General features: G+C 41.9%; 2 protein-coding genes across 5 annotated transcripts in view; one reads left to right on the forward strand and one right to left on the reverse strand.

Moving 5' to 3' along the window:
• Window positions 1-22,783, forward strand: part of BBS4 (Bardet-Biedl syndrome 4) — an 80,375-nt gene that overhangs the window by 4,427 nt on the left and 53,165 nt on the right. For all 4 annotated transcript variants that reach the window (XM_061594910.1, XM_061594914.1, XM_061594912.1 and 1 more), the window contains exon 2: window positions 11,328-11,379. In XM_061594910.1, the coding sequence (XP_061450894.1) occupies window positions 11,328-11,379 (52 nt within the window). The remainder of the gene's footprint in view (window positions 1-11,327; window positions 11,380-22,783) is intronic.
• On the reverse strand, window positions 7,216-20,890 carry LOC133369596 (uncharacterized). The gene is made up of 3 exons (XM_061594916.1): window positions 20,142-20,890; window positions 14,232-14,314; window positions 7,216-7,275 (listed from the first exon to the last, which is right to left on the reverse strand). The coding sequence occupies exons 1-2, from the start codon at window positions 20,784-20,786 to the stop codon at window positions 14,285-14,287; spliced, it is 675 nt and encodes a 224-aa protein (XP_061450900.1). The 5' UTR covers window positions 20,787-20,890; the 3' UTR covers window positions 7,216-7,275; window positions 14,232-14,284.

Consider the following 22,783-nt stretch of genomic DNA (forward strand, 5'->3'; position numbering starts at 1 on the left):
ACCTAATACATGATCTTGCAGTAACCTTTACAATAGCCCTGCCAACTGGGGACAGGGCTGAGAGAGAGTGACTGGCCCAAAGTCATCCTCTTAGATTTGCAACTGAGCAGGGATTTGAACAGTCGGGTCTCTCCTGTCTATGTTCAACATTCGCTATGTCACAATAGTTTTCATTGCATACAACTGCCATCAGCTTGAGTTGGCAGGGCTAATTGCCAGGGATCATGGAAGTTGTCATCCAGAACATCTGGAGGGTACCAGGTTGCCTTCCCTTTGTATAGAGAATAATCAGGGGGAAATATCAGCAGTAGATTGGCTGCCATTCATTTGCTTATTTTTATTTTTTATAAAAACATTTACAGACCGCCCCCATATAAAACCCCAGGGTGGTATACAATAAGATTTACAAAAAGAGATAAAATATCATTAAAAACAGCACAGAATGTTAATTGAAAATCTCCTTTTTTATGGCAGTGTGTTATAACATTGAATTTGTTAAAATATCATTCAGTACTTCTCTTCAAGGGATGTGACTCGTTGATGTTAAGTTTTTGGTGATCACAGCTGGAAGTTTATTTAGAATCTGGATTCTTTATGGCACATTTCAGATTTTTTAGCAGCTTTCAATGATGGTTTCAGCTCAGCATGACACATTTGGCAGAAGGATTATGATATGCAAGGCAATTGGTTGTCCAGTTCTATTTGACTATATTTGGTAGTACCTTGGGGAAGTTTTGATATCTTGATCGTAGTATGATTTTTACATTGGATTTTTCACCAGAGTGCTATCATAATCCAGCACTGCTAGGTTTGTGGCCCAGGATGCTATTTATGTAAAGGTGAAGACTGGCAAAAACTAAAAATATATAAAAAATTAATAATATACACATTTAAAAAAAATGTTGCAGGCATTAGTGTTTAAAAGCAGCAATTCTAAAAAAATAAATAATAGCATAAAGCTTTCCCTCCAGGCAGAGGCACATGGATCCTGATGAAAAACCTCCCTTGTTTTAATAGCTTTGCCCTGTATCTCAGCACTTTGCCTGAAATCTCACATTAATTTATTGAATGAATTTCTGCGTTGATCTTCAGGCAAAAACCTCTCCGGGTGGCTAAGAAAACACACTTAAAATACCTAAAAATAATATAAAATGTCATAAAACATTGGCAGTAGAGGTAAAAGCAGACAACTAGACCAAAGCTTTACAAAGCCACATCCTAAAAAGCACAGAGAAAGAAGAAAGTCTTTCTTCACCTGGCACCAAAAAGACATTAGGGTTGGCTCCAGCGGAGCTTCCTTGGGAAGAGCATCCCACAGGCAGAGTGCCACAGCTTTTAGCCCTATTGTGGACCACCACTTGCATCAGCACTCTAGCCAGGAGGATGTTTAAAGAAGATCTCAATAATTGGGCAGGTTTATTTGGCAGAAGGCTGTTCTTAAGGTAACCTGGCTCTAGGCAATGTCCAGTATTAAGTGTTAAATTAGCATCTTGAAATGAGACAATATACAGTGCCTTGCAAATGTTGGAAGTGGCTGGTAGGATACGGAGCAAACACGAGAGACAACGTTCCGAGGTTTGAAGATATATTTATTGGCTCCTTATCAGACAGTCAATACGAGACAGTAGTACAGCAATGGACATATAACACAACATCAAGCCTTATCCCCCACACTTCTGCTTTCCGTTCCCTCCGTTTTTTATAACCCTTGAGCTCTATCTGAGGACTATAGGCAGCAGCTGTGTGTTTGCTGCAATACGGGCCTTGTTAGCTCCTGGGCTTGTCTTCGGCTCGGTTTAACCCCTTCCTATCTGTTTGTGTTTTCCTTTCTCTCTTTGTGAAGCGAACTGCTGGCTATGCTTCTGCCAACAGTCCCCCACTTTGATTCACAAATAAACATATTTTGACATATTACGTAGGGTTACATTACTACAGTTACATATAGCATTATATACGGTACACTATACAGGTTCATCTCATTCCCAGTTTGCTAATGAGCAGTTCAAACCTTTCCTCAGGTAGTGGTTTTGTAAAGACATCCACCACCATTTTGTTGGTCTCACAATAGTGTAGGCGGATCAGTCCTCGTTTAACACAGTCCCGCACATGATGAAAACGGACACTAATACGTTTCGTCCGTTTTGTATGTGCTTCTGACAGCGCGAGCTGTATACATGCCTGGTTGTCCTCAAATACAGTATATGGTTTGTGTACAGGCAACTGTGCGTCTTTGCATAGTTGTTCAAACCAATCCAGTTCAGAGCACACTAGTGACAGGCTTGTGTATTCTGCTTCTGTGCTCGACAATGCTACTATGCTTTGTTTTTTACTGTGCCATTGCACAGGGGAACCGTGATACATAATGACTACACCTGATGTGGACTTTCGGGTAGTGGGATCTGATGCGTGGTCTGCATCTGTGTAACAGATGAAACCCTCATCTTGTTTTGCTGACAGGGTTAGCCGTTTTCCCATTGTGCCTTATAGGTATCTTAAGACTCTTTTCACTCCTGTCCATTCCTGTTGGGTTGGACATTCTACCTTCCTACTGAGGATGTTTACGGCGTTACATATATCAGGTCGAGTTGTATTGGTAAGGTACAAGAGCTGGCCAATGATGTGCCTATATTTTAGTGAATCAATAGGATTGGCGTTGTGTGTTTCCTTCAGGAACCCCACAACCATAGGTGTCTTAGCAGGCTTACAATCTTTCATGTCTTGCTCGCTGAGCAGTTGTCTAATTTTTCGCTCTTGATGGAGAGAGAAACTGCCATCAGCTTGTCTACAGATCTCCGTGCCTAGGTATTGTGCCACTGGTCCTAGGCGTTTAATTTCAACGTGGCGTTCCAATCGGTCGCCAAACGTAGCCTCTTGTTTTTCATTTGCACATACATATAGAATGTCATCTACGAATACCAAACAATAGGTGAGTGTACTACCTTCCCCTTTCACATACAAACATGGGTCAGCTGTTCCTTGTTTGTACCCCATTTCTTGTAGTACATCGTTCAGTTTCGTGTTCCAACATTTCGCACTTTGTTTCAAACCATATAGCGATCTGTTTAGTCTACATACGCGCCCTGCGTTGTCATCAAATCCTTTGGGTTGTTCCATATAAATGACTTCAGCCAGTTCTCCATACAAGAACGCTGTGTTAATGTCATAATGGAACACTAATTGCTGCTTTATGGCAGCCTCTTTCAACATTAACCTAACCGTCTCATGTCATACCACCGGTGCAAAGACAGTGTCATAGTCTTCACCGTATTTTTGTAAGAACCCTTTCGCTACCAAACGTGCTCTATATTTGAGTACTTCACCTGTACTGGTTCTTTTTACTTTATATACCCATTTGCACCCTATGGCCCTTTTACCAGGTGGGAGTGCTTCTATTATCCATGTTCTATTTCTCATCATGGCGTTTATTTCTTCTTGCATGGCCAAATGCCATTTCTCTTTCTCTGTGTTTGGTAGTTCTTTCATTTCATCATAAGTGGCAGGGTCTGCCCCTTGGTCTGTTGAAGTCACCACAGACACCGTGAACCTATCAGGTGGTTTACCCAAGTTAGTTCTCTGAGATCTGTGGGGTTCTATATTTAGGGTTTCCTGCTGTGTGTTTATGTGAGCCTCTGAGGCGCTCTTTTCTCCGCTGCTAACTGTGGGGTCAGCCTCAGTATTTTCTTGCTTAATTACTGCAGATTGGTTTAATCCCCCTACTTCAAGGAGTGGTTTTACTGTATCTTCCTGGGACGCTTCACCTCCCAAGTCAACCATAACGTGTTTTTGGTAGTTTCCCATGCTTTGTCATTAGCATATACATTCCTGCTTAATACAACCCGTTGTTTACTTGGTACCCACACTCTATAGGCTGCACTTTGATATCCTATGATGTGCCCTTTTAGTGCCCTAGGGGCTAGTTTTCCTTTGGGCTTTAGGGATGTTTGCCCAACAGGGTGTTCCAAATGTGCGTATGTGATTTAATTTCGGCTTGCAGCCATATCGCTTTTCATAGGGTGTGCATTGCACTGCGCTCGCAAATAACCTGTTTTGCATGTAATTAGCGTACATGAGGCTTTCTCCCCAAAATATTGAGGGCAAAGAGGAATCATATAACATGGCACGTGACATATCCTGCAAATATCTATTACGGCGTTCTGCCAAACCGTTCTGGAAGGGCGAAAAAGGAGCTGTTAGGGTATGTTTTACCCCTTCTGCCTTTAAGAAACTTTGCAGCCCTTCTGATAGAAACTCACCTCCACGGTCTGAGTACAGTTGTGTCACTTTTGCATCGAATTTATTTCCAACCCACTTTATGAAGTGTTTTATGTTTACTCCTGCTTCCGCTTTGTTCTTACGCAGATACACGAAACCAAACTTAGTGTATGTGTCTACGAGTAGCAAATAAAACCTGGCGCCACCCTTGGATTTCCGGAATGGACCCGCTAAATCCATGTGAAGTAATTCGAACTTTCTTGAAACCTTTATATCACATCTTTTCTGTATGGGTGCTATTACTGATTTGTGTTCTTTGCAAATATCGCAGTCCACATAATTTGCACAGCTTTTGAAACTTACATCAGCGCTGTGTTTGGGCATTTGTTGCAGGGTTGCGAAGCTAGCATGCCCTAATCGTCTGTGATACATATGGATACATCCATCGTGAGGTGGCTTGTTTATGATAACACTTGCTATGCTTTCAGAGTTTACCAACCTTATCACATATAAGGAGTTTTCTAGGGTTCCCTTAGCGTGCACTGTTCCTTTTCTACTTATTTCACATACCCCTTTTGAGAACAGTACATTGTATCCCATCTTGTTCATCTTTATAACAGACATTATGTTATTCTCAAATTGAGGCACATACAATACATTCGTTAACAGAGTGTTTATACAGGTCATATACAATGTGCCCTGTCCCTTTACCTCTCTTGTCGTGCCATCTGCTAAGGTTACGTGTTCACGTACAGGGGAGAGAGTCTGAAACTGCGTTTTCTCTTTCGCAAGAAAATGGGTTGCGCCTGAATCGATAACCCACAGCGTTTCTCCTATCGCTCCGTCTGTTTCCTTCGTAACTCTGCTTGTCCTCACAACACGCACAGAGTACTGTTCTTTTTTATGTTTTTCTTTTTTCGCTGGACATTGCTTACGTAGATGTTTCTCCGATCCACATTTGAAGCATTTCCTCACAGCATATGCTTTAGTGCCGTCATTCACTTGCGCTGAACCACTTGTAACTTGCTTCTGCCCCCTCTCTCGTCTCCTTTCCCATTCCTGGATGAGTTTACCCGACACGTATTCCACCGTAAGACTGTCATCATCCATAGTCTCTAACGCACATACTAGAGCATCCCAGGAGTCATCTAACGTGGAGAGGATCAAATAAACCTGTTGCTGAGGAGAATACGTTACATCCCTCTCCTGCAGTTCTGCAAACAGGCTATTTAATGTTTGTAAGTGTTCATGCATGGAACCTCCTTCCTTTAGACGCGTCTGGAACAGCTTCCTTGCAATCCGAACCTTGCTCCCTGCTGTTTTCTTTACATGCACGTCTCGAAGGGCTTGCCAGACGGTTTTTGTGGTGTACTGGTTTCGTACATACAGCAGCTGATTATCTTTTTTTTATCATTAATTTTTATTCAAATTTTCAAAGACGAAAAAACAAAACAAAACAAAAACAATTAAACAATAAAATAAAATATCGACTTCCGGTTTGTTGCAGATCAGTTATAGGTCTAGAATATATAACAATCCTATCTCTAAAATTATATTATAAAATCACTTTCCTCCAGTAATTATCTTAATTAATCATCAAATCTCATAAACATTATTTTATTCTTTCCACAAAAAGTCAAAGAGAGGTTTCAATTTCTTGAAAGATATATCTTTCAATTTTTCTCCAAATAAACATGTCGCTTAATCCATCTAATTCAAATCTGTTAGGCCCAATAATTTCAATAGCCATTCTTCCATTATCTATATTAACTCCATCTTCCATCTTCAATAATCCTGTTAAGTCCAGTAATTTCAGTAGCCATTCTTCCGTTATCAATATCCCATAATAATCTTGTTGTCATAGCTGTTAAATCCAGTGGTTTCAGTATCCATTCATCCATTATCAGTATCCCATGATGATCTTGCTGTCATAGCCATAGTCATATAACAAGAGTCTGATGGGAATTTCCCCCATCACAAATACGTCTTTGCCATCAGTTCTGAATATGTTGTTGAAATATTGTTGTAAAGTCACATCTCTGTTCTGGGTGCATCTCTGCTCTGTCACATATTTGTAGTTAATTCCATAAATTTTTTCCATGTCAGGCCCCATCACATCATTCCAGTCAAGAATTCTGAATATGTTACTGAAGTATTGCTGCAAAGTCATATCTCTGTTCTTCTTTTTTACAAAATGCACTGGCTCATATCTTAAGAGTTTCTCCACTGTCACATATCTGTAGCCAACTCCATAGATTTTTTCTATGTCAAACTCCATCACATCATTCCAGTCCAGAAAATTATCCAAGACATTGATAACTTTACCACCAAAATCTTCATTAATTTCTTCAGAGACAACGTTGAATTCCAAACAGTCAACTTTATTTCTAACATCCATAAAATCCAAATCTTTTTCAAATTTCACATTTGTTCCAATCTCCAGGGCTTGTAGCTTCCCTATCCCATCAAACTCCTCTCTCACAGAATCCACTATTTCTTTAAGCTCCTGCGTCATTTTGTTAAATTCAATTTTCATCTCCTGTCTACCCTGTCTCAGGGTTTGTTTCGTTATCTCAATCTCACCCATTATTTTCTGAAACATAATTTCTTCCATGGTCTCATTCACTTTCCTGGTTGTCATTCTTAAAACCACAGAGACAAAAATTATTTCAGCCACAATTGGGTTAATATTTCAGGCTTGCTTGTATCAGTGTAGACAATACAGCCACAGCAGCTGATTATCTTGTAGTCCCAGAACCACACAGGCTTTTGCCTTTTCGTCCAGACGTAGCCATTCCTCTGAGGGTGGATCCGTGGGAGAATCCCTTTCTATAACACACCAAAGACCCTCTCGGCGTAAATACATTTCCATCCGGACTTTCCAGCTGGCATAATTGGAGTCGTGGAGCCTCTCTAGGGGCAACAGTGTTGGATACGACATTACCACCTATTACCGTGTTGTCACCTTTCTGTAACTGCACGCTGGATTGGTGTTCGGCAGACTGGTCCTGTGCTCCATAGTTCAGCTATGTTCCTGGGCCCATAACCCTCTGTTGGAAGTGGCTGGTAGGATACAGAGCAAACACGAGAGACAACGTTCCGAGGTTTGAAGATACATTTACTGGCTCCTTATCAGACAGTCAATACGAGACAGTAGTACAGCAATGGACATATAACACAACACCAAGCCTTATCCCCCACACTTTTGCTTTCTGCTCCCTCTGTTTTTTATAACCCTTGAGCTCTATCTGAGGACTATAGGCAGCAGCTGTGTGATTGCTGCAATATGAGCCTTGTTAGCTCCTGGGCTTGTCTTCGGCTCGGTTTAACCCCTTCCTATCTGTTTGTGTTTTCCTTTCTCTCTTTGTGAAGCGAACTGCTGGCTATGCTTCTGCCAACACTTTTAGCCCTATTGTGGACCACCACTTGCATCAGCACTCTAGCAGGAGGATGTTTAAAGAAGATCTCAATAATTGGGCAGGTTTATTTGGCAGAAGGCTGTTCTTAAGGTAACCTGGCTCTAGGCAATGTCTAGTATTAAGTGTTAAATTAGCATCTTGAAATGAGGCAATATACAGTGCCTTGCAAATGTAATGAGACCTCTGACCAATGTTCTCATATTACTGAATTACAAATGGTACGTTGTAATTTTGTTCTGTATGATATGTTATGTTGAAACACTGAAACTCAAACTCGAACATTGTAAGGTGACATTGGTTTTATGTTGGGAAATGCTTGTAAGAAACAAAAAACTGAAACATGTTGCTTGCATAAGTATTCAACCCCCACACATTAATATTTGGTAGAGTCACCTTTCACTGCAATAACAACTTTAAGTCTTTTGGGGTAGGTATGTACCAGCTTTGCACACAGTGTCGGAGGGATTTTGGCCCATTCTTCTTGGCAGATTCGCTCCAGGCCATTCAGGTTGGTTGGACATTGCTTGTGGACCGCAGTTTTCAAACAGCACCACAGATTCTCAGTGGGATTGAGATCAGGACTGGGTCACTGTAGGACATTCACCTTTTTGTTCTTGATCCACTCCAATGTTGTTTGGCCTTGTGCTTGGGATCATTGTCCTGCTGAAAAGTGAATTTCTTCCTAAGCCTCAGTTTTTTAGTGGATTGAAGCAGGTTCTCTTGCAGTATTTCCCCATATTTTGTTCCATCCGTTCTTCCTTCAGTTTTAACAAGATACCCAGTCCCTGCTGATGAGAAGCATCCCCACAGCATCATGCTGCCACCACCATGCTTCACTGTAGTGATGGTGTGTCTTGAGACATGGGCAGTGCTAGGTTTGCGCCACACATAGCGCCTTGCATTTTGTCCAAAAAGCTCTATCTTAGTCTTATCTGACCACAAAACCTTTTCCTATCTCGTAGCTGAGGCACTCTCATTCTTTCTGGCAAACTCCAGACGTGCTTTCAAATGGTACTCTTTGAGTAACGGCTTCTTTCTTGCCACCCTCCCATACAGGCCATTGTTATGCAGAGCTCTTGATATAGCTGACTGGTGCACCATTCCTCCACTCCCAGCCACTGAACTCTATAGCTCCTTCAAAGTGATTGTTGGCCTCTCTGTGGCTTTTGTCACAAGTCTCCTTCTTGTTCGAGTGCTGAGTTTTGAGGGATGGCCTCTTGGCAGTGCCTGGGTGGTGTGATGCAGCTTCCACTTCCTGATTATTGATCCAACTGTATTCACTGGGACATCCAAACACTTGGATATTATTTTGTACCCTTTTCCTCATCTATGCATTTGTATTACATTGTCTCTCACTTCTGTGGAATGCTCTTTGGTCTTCATTTTCCTTCAGATCCACAGCCTGGCCAATGATTCTTCAACAGTGGGGTTTTTAAACTGACAGTGTGACAGCAATTTTAATGGTTCACAGGTGGAGGCCAATGGTAAGGTAATTGTGTCCTTGATAACATTTCCCAACATAAAACCAATGTCACCTTACAATAATTGATTTTGAGTTTCAGTGTTAAATATCATACAGAATGAAATTACAATGTACCATTTGTAATTCAGTAATGTGAGAGCATTGGTGAGGGGTCTGATTACTTTTGCAAGGCACTGTATTTATTTATTTATTTAATTTATATACCGCCCGAAGCCCGAAGGCTCTCTGGGCGGTGTACATAAAAGGTAAAAGCAAGGGCAATATATAAATACAATAAATACCATAACTCAAAAAACAAAAACACACAAACAATACAAGAACCAAACAACATCCTGAATACAACATAGTAATAAAATACTATAAAAATACACTTTTACTTGGAGTAAGTGAAATTGTTTTAAGACTAGCAAGATGTATTCCATATGCCTATCTCAGTTAGTACAAAATATAGTTGCTCAATTACAAACTGTATTTTCCAAACTGTATTTAAGGGCAGCCCCACATATATACACTAATGCAGTTTGGATGTTGCCACAGCATGAAAAATTATGAGCAGCTCTCTTTGTCTAGGAGAGGCCATAGCTGGCACATCAACTTTAGCTAGTGAAAGGTGGTTTGTGCTGCCGAGGCCACTTGGGCCTCAAAGAAAAGATCAGATCTAGTAGGAATCCCAGCCTGTGTACCTAATTTGTCTGACAAAGTGGGTTTTTTTACTGCTCCTTCCCCAAAGACATGAGGTGATGCTCTTAGCTTGCATCAAGAACAAAATAGCTTCCTTCACTAATCACAAGCCATTCCTGTGGTACTGTGACATACAGTAAACCAGCTTCATCAATGTAATTGCATATTAGTCACAAAGCTAAGAAGCCTTTAAAAGTAACAAGAAAACAAAAAAGTGGGACACTTTATCAGATTAGAACTAAAATTAAAATTGCCACTATTGGCTCCCTTTACCAATCTTGCAGCCATTCTCTGGATTATTTGATGAAAGCTTGTAGAACCACCAAGTAGTAGAAACTTCAGTGTATTTATATGAGGGAAGGATATTCATATACTGCCATGGCTTGTTCTTGCATTTCAGAGGGCCTTTGAAGACCTTTTACGGCATAGTAAATGTGCAGTTGTTCCCTTGAAGGACGATGTCTGGATCTTTTGTAACAAATGAGCAACACTTCCATTTCTAGGATGTTGCCTTTCCCTATAACTCAACCCCCTCAACCACAGTTGGCAGACACGTAGCAAATTGTAATGCAACTCTGTACTAAAATCACATACACCTACTGGATAGTGCCAGTGACATCACTGATTATGTTCAATGCCACTGTTCCCATACTCCAAATTGCCATATTTTAACCAAGCATTCTGCCTGTAACGAGACCTGTACACAAGCTAAATTTGATTAGTTTCAAAGCAAAGTATAAAGAAGTCCATAGTCAGCTGTCTCCACCCCTCTTCTTGTTTTAGAGGAAAGCAATGCAAGTGAAGGCAGCAGCATGCATTTGTCAAAGTGGGGAGTGGATTGCCATATTGTGGTGTTAAGGTACACCATATATATATTTTAAAACCCAGCTTTTCCCTTGTGCAAAAGTCCCCCTTCAAGACAGAATTTAAACATCCAGGATAGGTGACAATTCTATTACATACTTAAAAGCTCTGCACACTGCCAGTATCAATAACAGTGGCAGGATGGCAGGAATTTTGTTACTAATAATAGATATAATGCAGTCATCAGATTTGCAGTGGCTTTCTGTCTCCTAGGTTGTCAACAAGGTATAAGTTGCATTTGTTAGGGCAACAAGAAAAGAGTGAAACATTTGGGGCTTTGTCATTTTGGGGAGGGGGGCTTTGTCATTTTTTTAAAAAAATTGTGATATGTCAAACAAATTACATCTTATAAACAATAAATAAAATGTGCTGTTTTGCCTTCTTAACAGATGTGTATCTTATCTGACCAACCTTAGACAAGGAATGGGGAATCTGTGGCCCACCAGATGTTATTGGCCTCCCTGACCATTGGCCATGCTGACTGTGACTGATGGAAGTTGGAGTCCCACAACATCGGAGAGGCCATAGGTTCCCTATATCTGTCACAGACCAACGTTATTAGTATCTGGACAAGTCTAGACTCCGTTTCATCTGTTTGAGAGGAGAGTGTGGGGACTCCTTTAAATGATTAATGCTGACAAACTTTTAATACTTTTTTGTATTTTCAGCCTGCATCCTTCCTGGCAGCCAAAGAACCTCCAAAAGCCCGCTCAGCAAGAGGTTTGTTCTAGCTTACATATGTAACTTTGAACCAACCTAAGATAATTATATATATAAAATTACACACCCCTATGCGTTTTTTTTGTGGTGATGATGAGATCTCCGTATATTAGTATAATCTTGGAAATTACCCATTAGTCGTTCATGAGGTATTGTTATCTTTTAGCAGTGACAAATAGTTTATACCCTGTAGATACCACTGTGGAAAATTACCATGCTGACAGCAGACCTACATGTCAGAATCAGTCTGCTTCCCATTCCGTATAAAGCAGCAGAAGGGGAGACTTAAAGCACAGCATAAGCATGCAGAGGTGTTTGAGGGAGCTGAACCTTCTCCCACTCACACATCCCCCTATTACTATTTGTGAGTAACAAAGTCTGCTGAAAACAACGCTGCTTTACCATCTCTAGTATATTTGTTTGTCAGCATGGGTAAAAGACATTGATTTAGTAAATCCCGGCTGAGTAGCTCAAAGGAGTTACTTAAATAACTCTGAATAGGACTAGCACTGGATTCAACCCTGTGTGTATAGGTTTCATGTGCATTGGCCCTCTAGACAGATGTGCCGGTAGAGTTCTGTATATTATTCAGCATAGAACTTGGATAAAGTTATTTGTTATCCACTGTAACCTCAGCAGTGGCCTGTCCAACTAGTTATCCCCAATCTTATATATATGCTTTGACGAGTCCTGCATTTTGTACTTTATATTTGTCTTTGTTTGGGTTAACTTTATAATTATTAGTAGACCAGTTTTGAGGGCATTTGGATTTCCCCCCCTTATGCTCTAGAGTCCTTGCGTCCCCTTTTATTTATTTATTTATTTTGCATCATTCACAACTTCCTTACAAGAGCAGTGTCCATTTCTTCATCCAGTATATTAAAGAGGATGCCAAAAAAAATCTGGAATACTCTGCTGATGCTCCTGTTTCAGTGGGTTTGCAGAGGCAAGTTTGCCTGTGAGTGGTGTCTGCTTGTTATTGTGTATCATATGAACAAAGGTGGGCAGTTCTTTTCTTAGGATTATTGTGAAGCATGGCAGTTCGCTTGTGTACTGTTCCACTCACTTTTCTAAGCAGGCAAAGAGGAGCTAAGTGAAACCCTCTTTCTGGAATTTCCTCTGGGAGTAATGCAAAGGCAAGTTTGAGTTAGGGATAAACTCACTTGTAAATAATTTAAACCAGATGGAGTGGACAGGCTAATCCTGCTTTGTGAATGTTTACCGCATAGCTGTAAAAGTGGAGAATGATGTGACGGATACAGTTCAGCAGCCTTCAAAACAAATTCACAAAAACATGCTAGCCAGCTTGTGTAGGCATCCCTTTTATTAGACATTTTTGGCCTAAAATTTAAAAGGAAGCAACTAATGTAAAGCTTCCGGTGCCTGATTACGGAGAAGCAATTTTAACTTGCTTTAAGCTAGGGGTGGGGCTCCAACTCCCGTCAGCCTCAGCCAGCATGGCAAATGGCCAGGATTAAGGGAGTTGTAATCCCAACAATGTCTGGAGGGCCACAGATTCTCCACCCCATCCTTTAAGCCATACTGTACTTCAGTTGGCCATAGGTTATACCCTACAAACAACTGTTTCAGGATTGAGGGCTGTTTCCCATGGTACAACATTAATTTCACAGAGAAAAACTGACACCCAAGAAAAAATGATGCAAGGAAACCGGTAATTAAAGCCTCACTCTCAGGCTTACAGGAATTGGTACTTTTCAAAGAGAAGCTGTGATCAACAGGAAGCATAAAACAGGCAGACCTGCAAACAGGAAACTTTTAATTGGAAAGGACCTTTGATGAATGAGATTGATTTCTGACTAAACATTCCAGAAGGACCTTGGCCGTGAGGCAGGGCACTCTGCATAATATAGCACCTCTGGAAAAGGCTGTAGCTCAGTTGCAAAGCACTATCTTTGCATGCAAAAAGTATGGCACCTCTGTTTAAGTTCCATTTCCAGCTAACTATGGAAAAGCAATGCCTCAGCAGGGTTAAGGGGCTATCGCATGGAAGCAATCCTGGACATCCTTCCAAGAAATTAACAATCTGTCTGTGCTAAATGAACAAAACAGTGCAATAATATTTTACATTAAAAACATAATAGTCAGATGTTCCAATAACAGAAGGGGAAGGTTAAACAATGGAGAGGATAAGAGTTATCATGAGATGTTCCTCCTGAAATATCTAAAAAATGTATCTAGAAGTCACTTGAGAAATGATGAGCTCATTCTGTGCTGTGCAAATGAATCTTGAACCTTGAAATCCTTTTTGAATTGAAGGCCCTGACAAGAAGTAAACCCTTCAGAGCTTTGTTGCATGCTAGCCATTATTTAGGGACTAGTGCATTCACGGAGGAAATCGTCATCTCTTCCCCCATGCCCCTTTACTCTTCTGGCTAGTCTTTCTCTGAAAAACCAGTTTCCTTTGTTGATGCACCCCAAATTGTTTCTCCCCACCCTAGAATCAAGCAGTGCTTGAATAAAAGGAGTGCTGTTTCTCAAAGCAGCATGGGGTTAATAGTCAGCCTGCTGTGACAAGATTTTAATCTTGCTAATTCATTGTAAATGAATTAGATATTTTCTAAAATGCTTTTCTGGTTTTGAATTAAAAATGACTTGCTCCAGTCTTTCCAATTTCCTCTCCCTGAGCATTCCAATCAAATCAAATCATCTTACAGTACTGTACTGGGAAAGGTGTTTTTCTCTTTGCATTCTACTAGTTGTGTGGAACATGACTCTTGTTTTATTTTAGTTTTTTTTTTTACGGAAATGTTATTTGTAAGTTGCAAGTTTGGTGCCTGTGGTTGATCAAGTCCTGGCTGATAAGTTTATAGAAGAAATATCTCCTGACTTACTTGTTCTGGTGTTCAGCACAGGCTTGTGGCCAGATTCCTTTTATTACAGAATGCTAAATGTAATTCCTCATTTGGATTCTCTCCTGTTGAAATAAACACAGAAGTGTGAAAAATGGACAAAGGGTGAGGATAGATTGAATTTCTTGCTGGGTGAGCACAAGACAGATAAGATATTATTCATGAGGAGTACTTCTTTTGCTAGGAGGACAGATACACATTCTAGTTCAGCTTTTAGCAGTGCCTCCCACAGTTGACATTTTACAACACATAAGATTTACACATGCCAGTTAAAGCATCAGAAGGTCCAACATTGAAATGTAGATTACAGGAACTCTCTAATTTTTTTAACACATCATTAACACATCATTACTGGCAGCTCTGATCCATGAAAGCTTATGCCACACTTTAGGGCCCTTGGGGCATGATCCCATTTATTTCAGTGGGAAATCTAAGCAGGTGTGTAACTCCCACGGAAATCAGTAGAACTTGCAGTTCCTTAAGTGTGGCTGGATTGGACCCTTAGTTGTTTATATTCAATAATGTAAGGCAGGGATGGTAAACATGTGAGCATTCAGATATACTTGGACTCCAAATCCCATTAAGTCCCAGCCAGCATGCTCGATGGTCAGGGGTGATGGGTGTTGAATTCCAACAACATCTGGAAGCCCACAGGTTCACCATTCCTGGTGTAAGCCAAAAAATCCTTGTGCATACAAATGTATTTTTGTAGCACACTGAAGTACTAACATGACACTTTGCTGCACGTAAGTGCTACTTTTAGTGTGTCTGGTAAAACCCTGCTCTTTTCTAACACCTTTTCAGAATATGAAGAGAAATTATTTTAGTGCTGTTAGAGCCCTCTCCCCCCCACTCCTACCAGCCCTATTTCATGTCCCAAGTGTTTTTGCTTAGCTGGAAGATGTCTTTGAACTCTGCTAATGCCTCTTGCTTGTCTAGGTGGAGAATAGCGAGGGGAGCTTGAGTATGTGTTGATACTATACATAGGTAAAACTTACATTTGTTGCTGTGCCCACCTTTGCCTCTGACTCTGCCCACCATTGACATTTGGCCCCTGGCAGGTTGCCCAGATGGAAATGCAGCCCCCAGGGAGTGAAATAGTCACTCCCTGAGCAGCATAGCTGATGTATGACAGCAGTGCACTAGAGAAGCGATTCCAAAATATTTCATGAAGGAGATACACCCTGAAGGGTTTCTCATCCTCCACCCCTGTGTTTGGGACCATCTCCCGGCTCAGCTTGTGACCTGGGAGTATCTCCTGTGGCTGAAGGTTGGTGGCTGTCATCTACAGTATGTAGTGAAAGCAGGGAGTTCCCCTCCTCCTACTTTTACTGTCCCAGGAATCAATCCCCAACCTTGGGCAATTGATCCTAGCCAACCTGGTCTGCTAGGGCTGTGTATGCTTTACACTAACCCTGCACGGTAGTACTGCCACCACCCTTCTATTGGTTAAACACTCTGGGGTGAAGGGACCCCCAGAGCCCACTGAACACTCAAGCCTCTCAGGACCAGAGGCTCAATACCCTCCTGGCCCCTTCAGAAGTCTTAAGTGAAAATATTCCTCTAGTACACGGTAGTTTGGTCAAGCAGCCAGGACTGAACTTAGTAACTGAACCCCTTCTCTGGAATAAACACACGTTGCTTTAAAATAAGTAAAGTTTATTAAAAAAGGAAAATAAGAAAAGGGTAAAGGGTACAAAAGATAAAAAGGTACATACAATTAGTTGGAGCAGCAAATTAAATCCTAAAACCAACACCCAAAAGGGGCAAGGTATATAACAAACAAGATATAAAGGTTCTTGGCACAAAAATGAAAATAATAAAACTAACTGCCTCAATTGTACTTACAAGCCTCAGCTCTTTCTCAGGAGTTAGTATCTTTCCCCTCAGGGACGGTCAGTCAGGAAGTATAGTGGAGCCACCGCAGAGCATCACCATAAGCAAGGTGGTGCCCACAAGTGGAACACAGCCCAAGAGCTGAGGCCTTCTCTTATAGAGAAAAATCCTTACCTCAGCTGGGCGCAATCAACTAATTTAGCAGTTCCAACACAGGAATGATGAAACGATGTTCCCACAGTACCAGGCCCCATCTCTCCTGGTTTCCCATAACAAACCGTAGGAGTTTTTACGGCCTTGACGGAACCAGGCCCCTCGTTGCTGATAAGGAGGTGCCAATTTGCAGTAAGCTGATACAGCTGGGGCTGTAAAAATCACCGGGTCTCTGGGATGAAAAAATATCAAAGGAGTTAACTATCTATGACCAGGGACCCAGGAAAATAATTAAGGGGATCAACTGGCATGACACGCCCCCTTTCGAGGAAGATGACATCAAAGGTTGAACACCTTTGATATCATCGCTCTAGAAGACATCAAAAAGATTATCACCTTAAAATACAAAACTAAATTATACATTTATTAAAAATAATTTCAGGCATAACATAGCAAGATCAGTTACAAAGCACAAGATCAGCATTAATCATCTAAATGATACATACGAGATAGAGCATCGGCGGCTTTATTATTCTTCCCAGCCACATGATTTATGGTGAAATCAAAATCTTGTAATAACAGAGCCCACCTCAATAGTTTTTGGTTTGAATTCTTCATTCTGGACAACCAGCACAGGGGAGAGTGATCCGTTTGCAATTGGAAGTGACGTCCCCAAAGATACGGTCTTAATTTCTCCAGGGCCCAAACTATAGCAAGACACTCCTTCTCAATGGTCGCTAGATGGCGCTCTCGCTCTATTAGCTTTTTACTCAGATAGGCTACAGGGTGGAGTTCTCCCTCCGAATCCTTCTGCAAGAGTACAGCACCCAAACCACAATTACTAGCATCAGTCTGTACCACAAAGGGTTCAGCAAAATCTGGGGCTTTTAAAACAGGGTAATTTATTAATGCAGCCTTTAAAGCCTCAAAGGCCTGTTGACAATCGGACGACCACACCACCCGTGCTGGTTTGCATTTCTTACACAAATTAGTCAAAGGGGTGGCAAGACTACTGAAGTGGGGAGTGAAACGCCGATAGTAACCAGCAAGCCCCAAGAATGACTGAACTTGTTTCTTGGTTTGAGGTATTGGCCAATTAGTAATTGCTTCAATTTTGGCATCCAAAGGTTTCAAACAGCCACTACCCACCCTATGGCCTAAATAGGAAACCTCTCCCAACCCAAATTGGCACTTCTGGGCTTTAATGGTAAGTCCTGCATCCTGCAGCCTTTGAAATACAGTTCTTAAGTGTTTCACATGGGATTCCCAATCCCCACTATACACCGCGATATCATCAAGATAGGTGCAGGCGTAATCTCCTAAACCATTCAGGACAGAATTTATTAATCTCATGAACGTACTAGGAGCATTCCTAAGCCCAAAACTCATCATTTTAAATTGATACAAGCCCATATGGGTAACAAAGGCAGATTTCAAGACAGCATCTTCATCTAGGGGTACTTGCCAGTAACCCTTAGTTAGGTCCAAGGTGGTGATGAACTTAGCAGCCCCCAACCTTTCAATCAGATGGTCCATCCTGGGTAAGGGGTATGGATCCACTTGGGTGATTGAATTTAATTTCCTGTAATCCACACAAAAACGAATTTCATTAACATCCTTCTTGGCTACCAGCACAATGGGGGAAGACCAGGGGCTAACAGAAGGTTCAATAACCCCTAAGTCTAACATGGCCTGTATTTCTTTTTCCACCGCTTTAGCATGTGGCCCAGTTACCCTATAAGGGGAGGACTGCATTGGTGGATGATCACCTGTCAAAATAGAATGTTTAGCCAAATGTGTTTTCCCTGGCTTACTAGAAAACAAAGATTGAAAATCCACCAAAACTTGGCGTAGTTGTGAACATTGTTCATATTCCAAGTTATCAGAAAAAAAAACCTCATCAATACCCCCTTCTTGTTGACTTTCTGCCACTAGGTCCACAAACCCTTCCTCCTGCTCTTTCGCCCTAGTGCAGGCCAAAACCAGCTTTGCCCTAGACCAGTATTGCTTAAGGGTATTAATATGGTAAACCCTTGGTTTCTTTTTTGAATCAGGATAGGCCAATAAGTAATTGGTATCACTCAGTTGTGCCTTAACCAGCATAGGCCCAGTCCAGGCTACTGACAACTTAGATCCTGATTGTGGTTTTAACACCAGCACCTCTGAACCCACTGCAAAACGACGTGCCTTAGTATGAGAATCATAATAAGCCTTTTGCTGTTGCTGGGCTTCTGCTAAATTCTCATGGGCAGTCTCCAATGCATCCTTTAGGGTCTCACGCAAGTTTTGTAAATATGTGGTTACTGGTACAGAAGAGAATTCCATCTTTCCTTCCCAATCTGCCCTTAACAAAGACAGGGGACCTGTAATATCCCGGCCAAATACCAACTGATTTGGAGAAGATTTTAAACTGGCCTGGGGGGTATCTCTATAGGCAAACATGAGAAACGGCAAAGCCACATCCCAGTTACCTGAATGTTTTACAGCATGTGCCCTTAACATTCTTCCTAGAGTCAGGTTCAGACGTTCACAAAGTCCGTTGGATTCATGCTGTCCAGGCACAGACATCACATGTTCTATCCCAGCAATCTCCCATAGCTTTTTAGTGAGTTTAGCTACAAAACCTGGGCCTTGATCTGATAAGATAACTTTTGGGCATCCCCACCGAGAAAAAATCTCTAACAGAGCCTTTGAAATAGCCGTGGCAGTAATGCTGCTTAGAGCTACTGCTTCAGCAAATCGTGTTGCATAATCTATATAAGTCAAAATAAATTTCTTCCCACTAGGCGTCACAGTCAGTGGACCAAGAATATCCACTGCAACCCGGGCAAATGGTTCTGCTATGATCTCAGAAACTTGCATAGGCATTTTAGGGTGATCCCTAGCATGTCCTACTAGCTGACAGGTTAAACAGCTTTTACAAAAATCCTGCACCCCTTTTGCAATCTGGGGCCAATAAAAGCAACGAGTTACTCGTGCTAAAGTTCTTTTTATTCCCAAATGGCCTCCACTGATAGCATCATGAGCCAATTGTAACACTTCCAGCCTATGTGCTGCTGGAACTACCAGTTGTTTAACAGGTTTCCAATCCACAGATGCACCCTGCGGCACATGCTCTCTGTATAACAACCCATTTTTCCAATAGAATCTTACGGTCACAGATTTAGACAATTCCAAGGGAGCATTGTCTGCAGCTTCCCTACATTTTTGCAAACTTTCATCTTGTAGGAGAGCTTCCCTAAACGCCTTAGAACGAACAGAATTTAATTGCAACTCTTTCTCAGGAGATTCAACATCATCCCTATTCCCAGCTCCATTTGGCAGCGGCTGGTTTAAATCATCAACTTCTCGTGTCACAGCACCATCTAGTGGTAGAATTTCCATATCAGGTTCACGCTCTAATTTCTTAACTGCACTTCTAGTTAAAACATTTACATTCACGTTTCCAGCCTTCTGATTATGTAAATAATGTGCATAGGCAATATCATTCCCCAACAGGAAATCGAAAAACTGGTCAGAGTAATCATGAATTAATACTCTATGTTTTCCCGACCAGTTTTTATATGAAATCCAAACATCAGCCACATCACAAAGTTTATTAGACATCCCATAAACATGTACTGACGCTTTAATCCCTGGTAAAATTAATTCAGGCGGAATTAAATGGCGAGATAAACTCGATGCCTCACTGCCCGAATCGCGAAAGGCCGTTAACTTAACATAATTCACAAAAATAGTCTCTTTAAACATTTTGTTGGACCAAGCAATCTGGCCAGGCAAACAGGAATAGCTAGCGTTGTCTGCAGGGAGTCGTTCCTTCTCTCCCTTCCCGCTTTGGAGTAGTTCCTGGGTTGGTTTTTTCCTTCCACCCCCCTTCTTTTCTCCCGGTTGAATAACACTCACCGCAGGAGTCTGTTTACTTCTTTTCCTTTGGGTGATGGGACTATTCTCAGTACTAGGAGCTGAAAACTCCCAGTCCTGGTCGGAATTAGAATCCGAAGACGACCAACGGGAAATTTCCGGAGATGACTGCCCTCCTGGTTCTTCATAATCACGGGCTCTCTGTACTACCGCTATTTTAGTCCCTTTGCTGACACTCACATTCTGCTTCTTAATCAGTTGGGAACACTGGTCCTTTCTGTGCCCCGGTTGTTTACATAGAAAGCATAAATTCTCCAAAACTGCTTTACTCGGTTGGTAAACTGACGGACGCACGGGAACAGCAGCAGGAACAGAGCTCTCCCCTTTGTCCTCCGACTTAACTACAGATGGCCACGTTTTTTTCTTCCACTCACTTCCTCCACCCGCTGGTTGATTCCCTTTGTAATTGCCCGGTTTTTTAACATATGCTTTAGGCAATTCCTCTTTGTCCTGAAAGGAATCTAGTTCATCAGCATAATGACCAGCTTCTTGCAAGCTTTTTGGCTTTTTGCCTCGCACCGCTGCGGCAAGCTCTCTTGGCAACATTTTGTAAAATTTCTCCAGAGTATACACAGTCCTTAACTGCTCAAAAGTATTAGCTTTTGCAGCTGCAATCCACAAATCCATAGCTTGAGCAGTACGAGCGCTTAATGCTGAAAACGTCTCTTTTGATTTTTTTGTCAAAGTCTCAAACTTTTGGTAACATGCCCTGGTGGATAGCGCAAACTGGGCTGTTGCCAATTTCACAAAGTTTTCATAATCATCAGCTAGCTCTCTCGGGAGTTTACACATTAGACTTCTTAACTCTCCCTTTCCTTGAGTGCGTAGAATTTTCATCCAGTATTTTTTGTCTAAAGACTGGTCCACACACGCTTGCTCAAAGATTAAAAAAAACTCGGAGATATCCTCTCCCGCTTGATAAAACGGAAAATCTGCTGGATCCGCTCCTCCCAAACACACTCTGCCAGACCTCAGTCCTTGGCTTGGTGGGGCAAAAGCTTGTTGTTGTTGTACAAGGGTAGTCATAAGAGCCATCTGTTTCGAGAAGAAGTTGTGCATTTCTGCCCACATATCCATGGGTGGCACACCCCCACTCTGGCTAACTTGGCTATCCATACTCCGTCGACCCCGTACCGGTGACGGTGCTCGTTCTCCCTCCGGAGTAAAGCTTTGGACTGGCAGCCCCTCTGCGCTGCCTCCTGCTGCTTCAAAATTGCTTTGAGGTAACATCTCTGTTTGTTCCTCATCACTACTCTCAGTGGAAACCTGATCTAATGCCTTCTTTTGTTTAGATCTTATATCCATCCTGACTTTCCAAAACAACAAACCTTTGTGCCAGAATCTTTAATAATTGTAATTTATCCAATTGTACCTTTTCACAACTATGTTTAACCAGAGATAGGTTCAGTCTTTTTCGATCCCACCGCTGCCACCATGTAGTGAAAGCAGGGAGTTCCCTTCCTCCTACTTTTACTGTCCCAGGAATCAATCCCCAACCTTGGGCAATTGATCCTAGCCAACCTGGTCTGCTAGGGCTGTGTATGCTTTACACTAACCCTGCACGGTAGTACTGCCACCACCCTTCTATTGGTTAAACACTCTGGGGTGAAGGGACCCCCAGAGCCCACTGAACACTCAAGCCTCTCAGGACCAGAGGCTCAATACCCTCCTGGCCCCTTCAGAAGTCTTAAGTGAAAATATTCCTCTAGTACACGGTAGTTTGGTCAAGCAGCCAGGACTGAACTTAGTAACTGAACCCCTTCTCTGGAATAAACACACGTTGCTTTAAAATAAGTAAAGTTTATTAAAAAAGGAAAATAAGAAAAGGGTAAAGGGTACAAAAGATAAAAAGGTACATACAATTAGTTGGAGCAGCAAATTAAATCCTAAAACCAACACCCAAAAGGGGCAAGGTATATAACAAACAAGATATAAAGGTTCTTGGCACAAAAATGAAAATAATAAAACTAACTGCCTCAATTGTACTTACAAGCCTCAGCTCTTTCTCAGGAGTTAGTATCTTTCCCCTCAGGGACGGTCAGTCAGGAAGTATAGTGGAGCCACCGCAGAGCATCACCATAAGCAAGGTGGTGCCCACAAGTGGAACACAGCCCAAGAGCTGAGGCCTTCTCTTATAGAGAAAAATCCTTACCTCAGCTGGGCGCAATCAACTAATTTAGCAGTTCCAACACAGGAATGATGAAACGATGTTCCCACAGTACCAGGCCCCATCTCTCCTGGTTTCCCATAACAAACCGTAGGAGTTTTTACGGCCTTGACGGAACCAGGCCCCTCGTTGCTGATAAGGAGGTGCCAATTTGCAGTAAGCTGATACAGCTGGGGCTGTAAAAATCACCGGGTCTCTGGGATGAAAAAATATCAAAGGAGTTAACTATCTATGACCAGGGACCCAGGAAAATAATTAAGGGGATCAACTGGCATGACACAGTACACTAATGGTAAGCTCTGGTCCTGACGTATATTGGCTCTGCAGGCAAAATGGGGCTACTGAAAAACCAGAGTGTGCTCGTGGAGGTTGCCAATGATTTTTAAACAAAAGGGGGGGGAGGGAACTAAGAGGACAACCTCCTCCAGGACAACCAATGAGGGCAGAGTATGCTCAT

Source organism: Rhineura floridana, chromosome 14 (genome assembly GCF_030035675.1).
Source record: "Rhineura floridana isolate rRhiFlo1 chromosome 14, rRhiFlo1.hap2, whole genome shotgun sequence".
Lineage (NCBI taxonomy): Eukaryota > Metazoa > Chordata > Lepidosauria > Squamata > Rhineuridae > Rhineura > Rhineura floridana.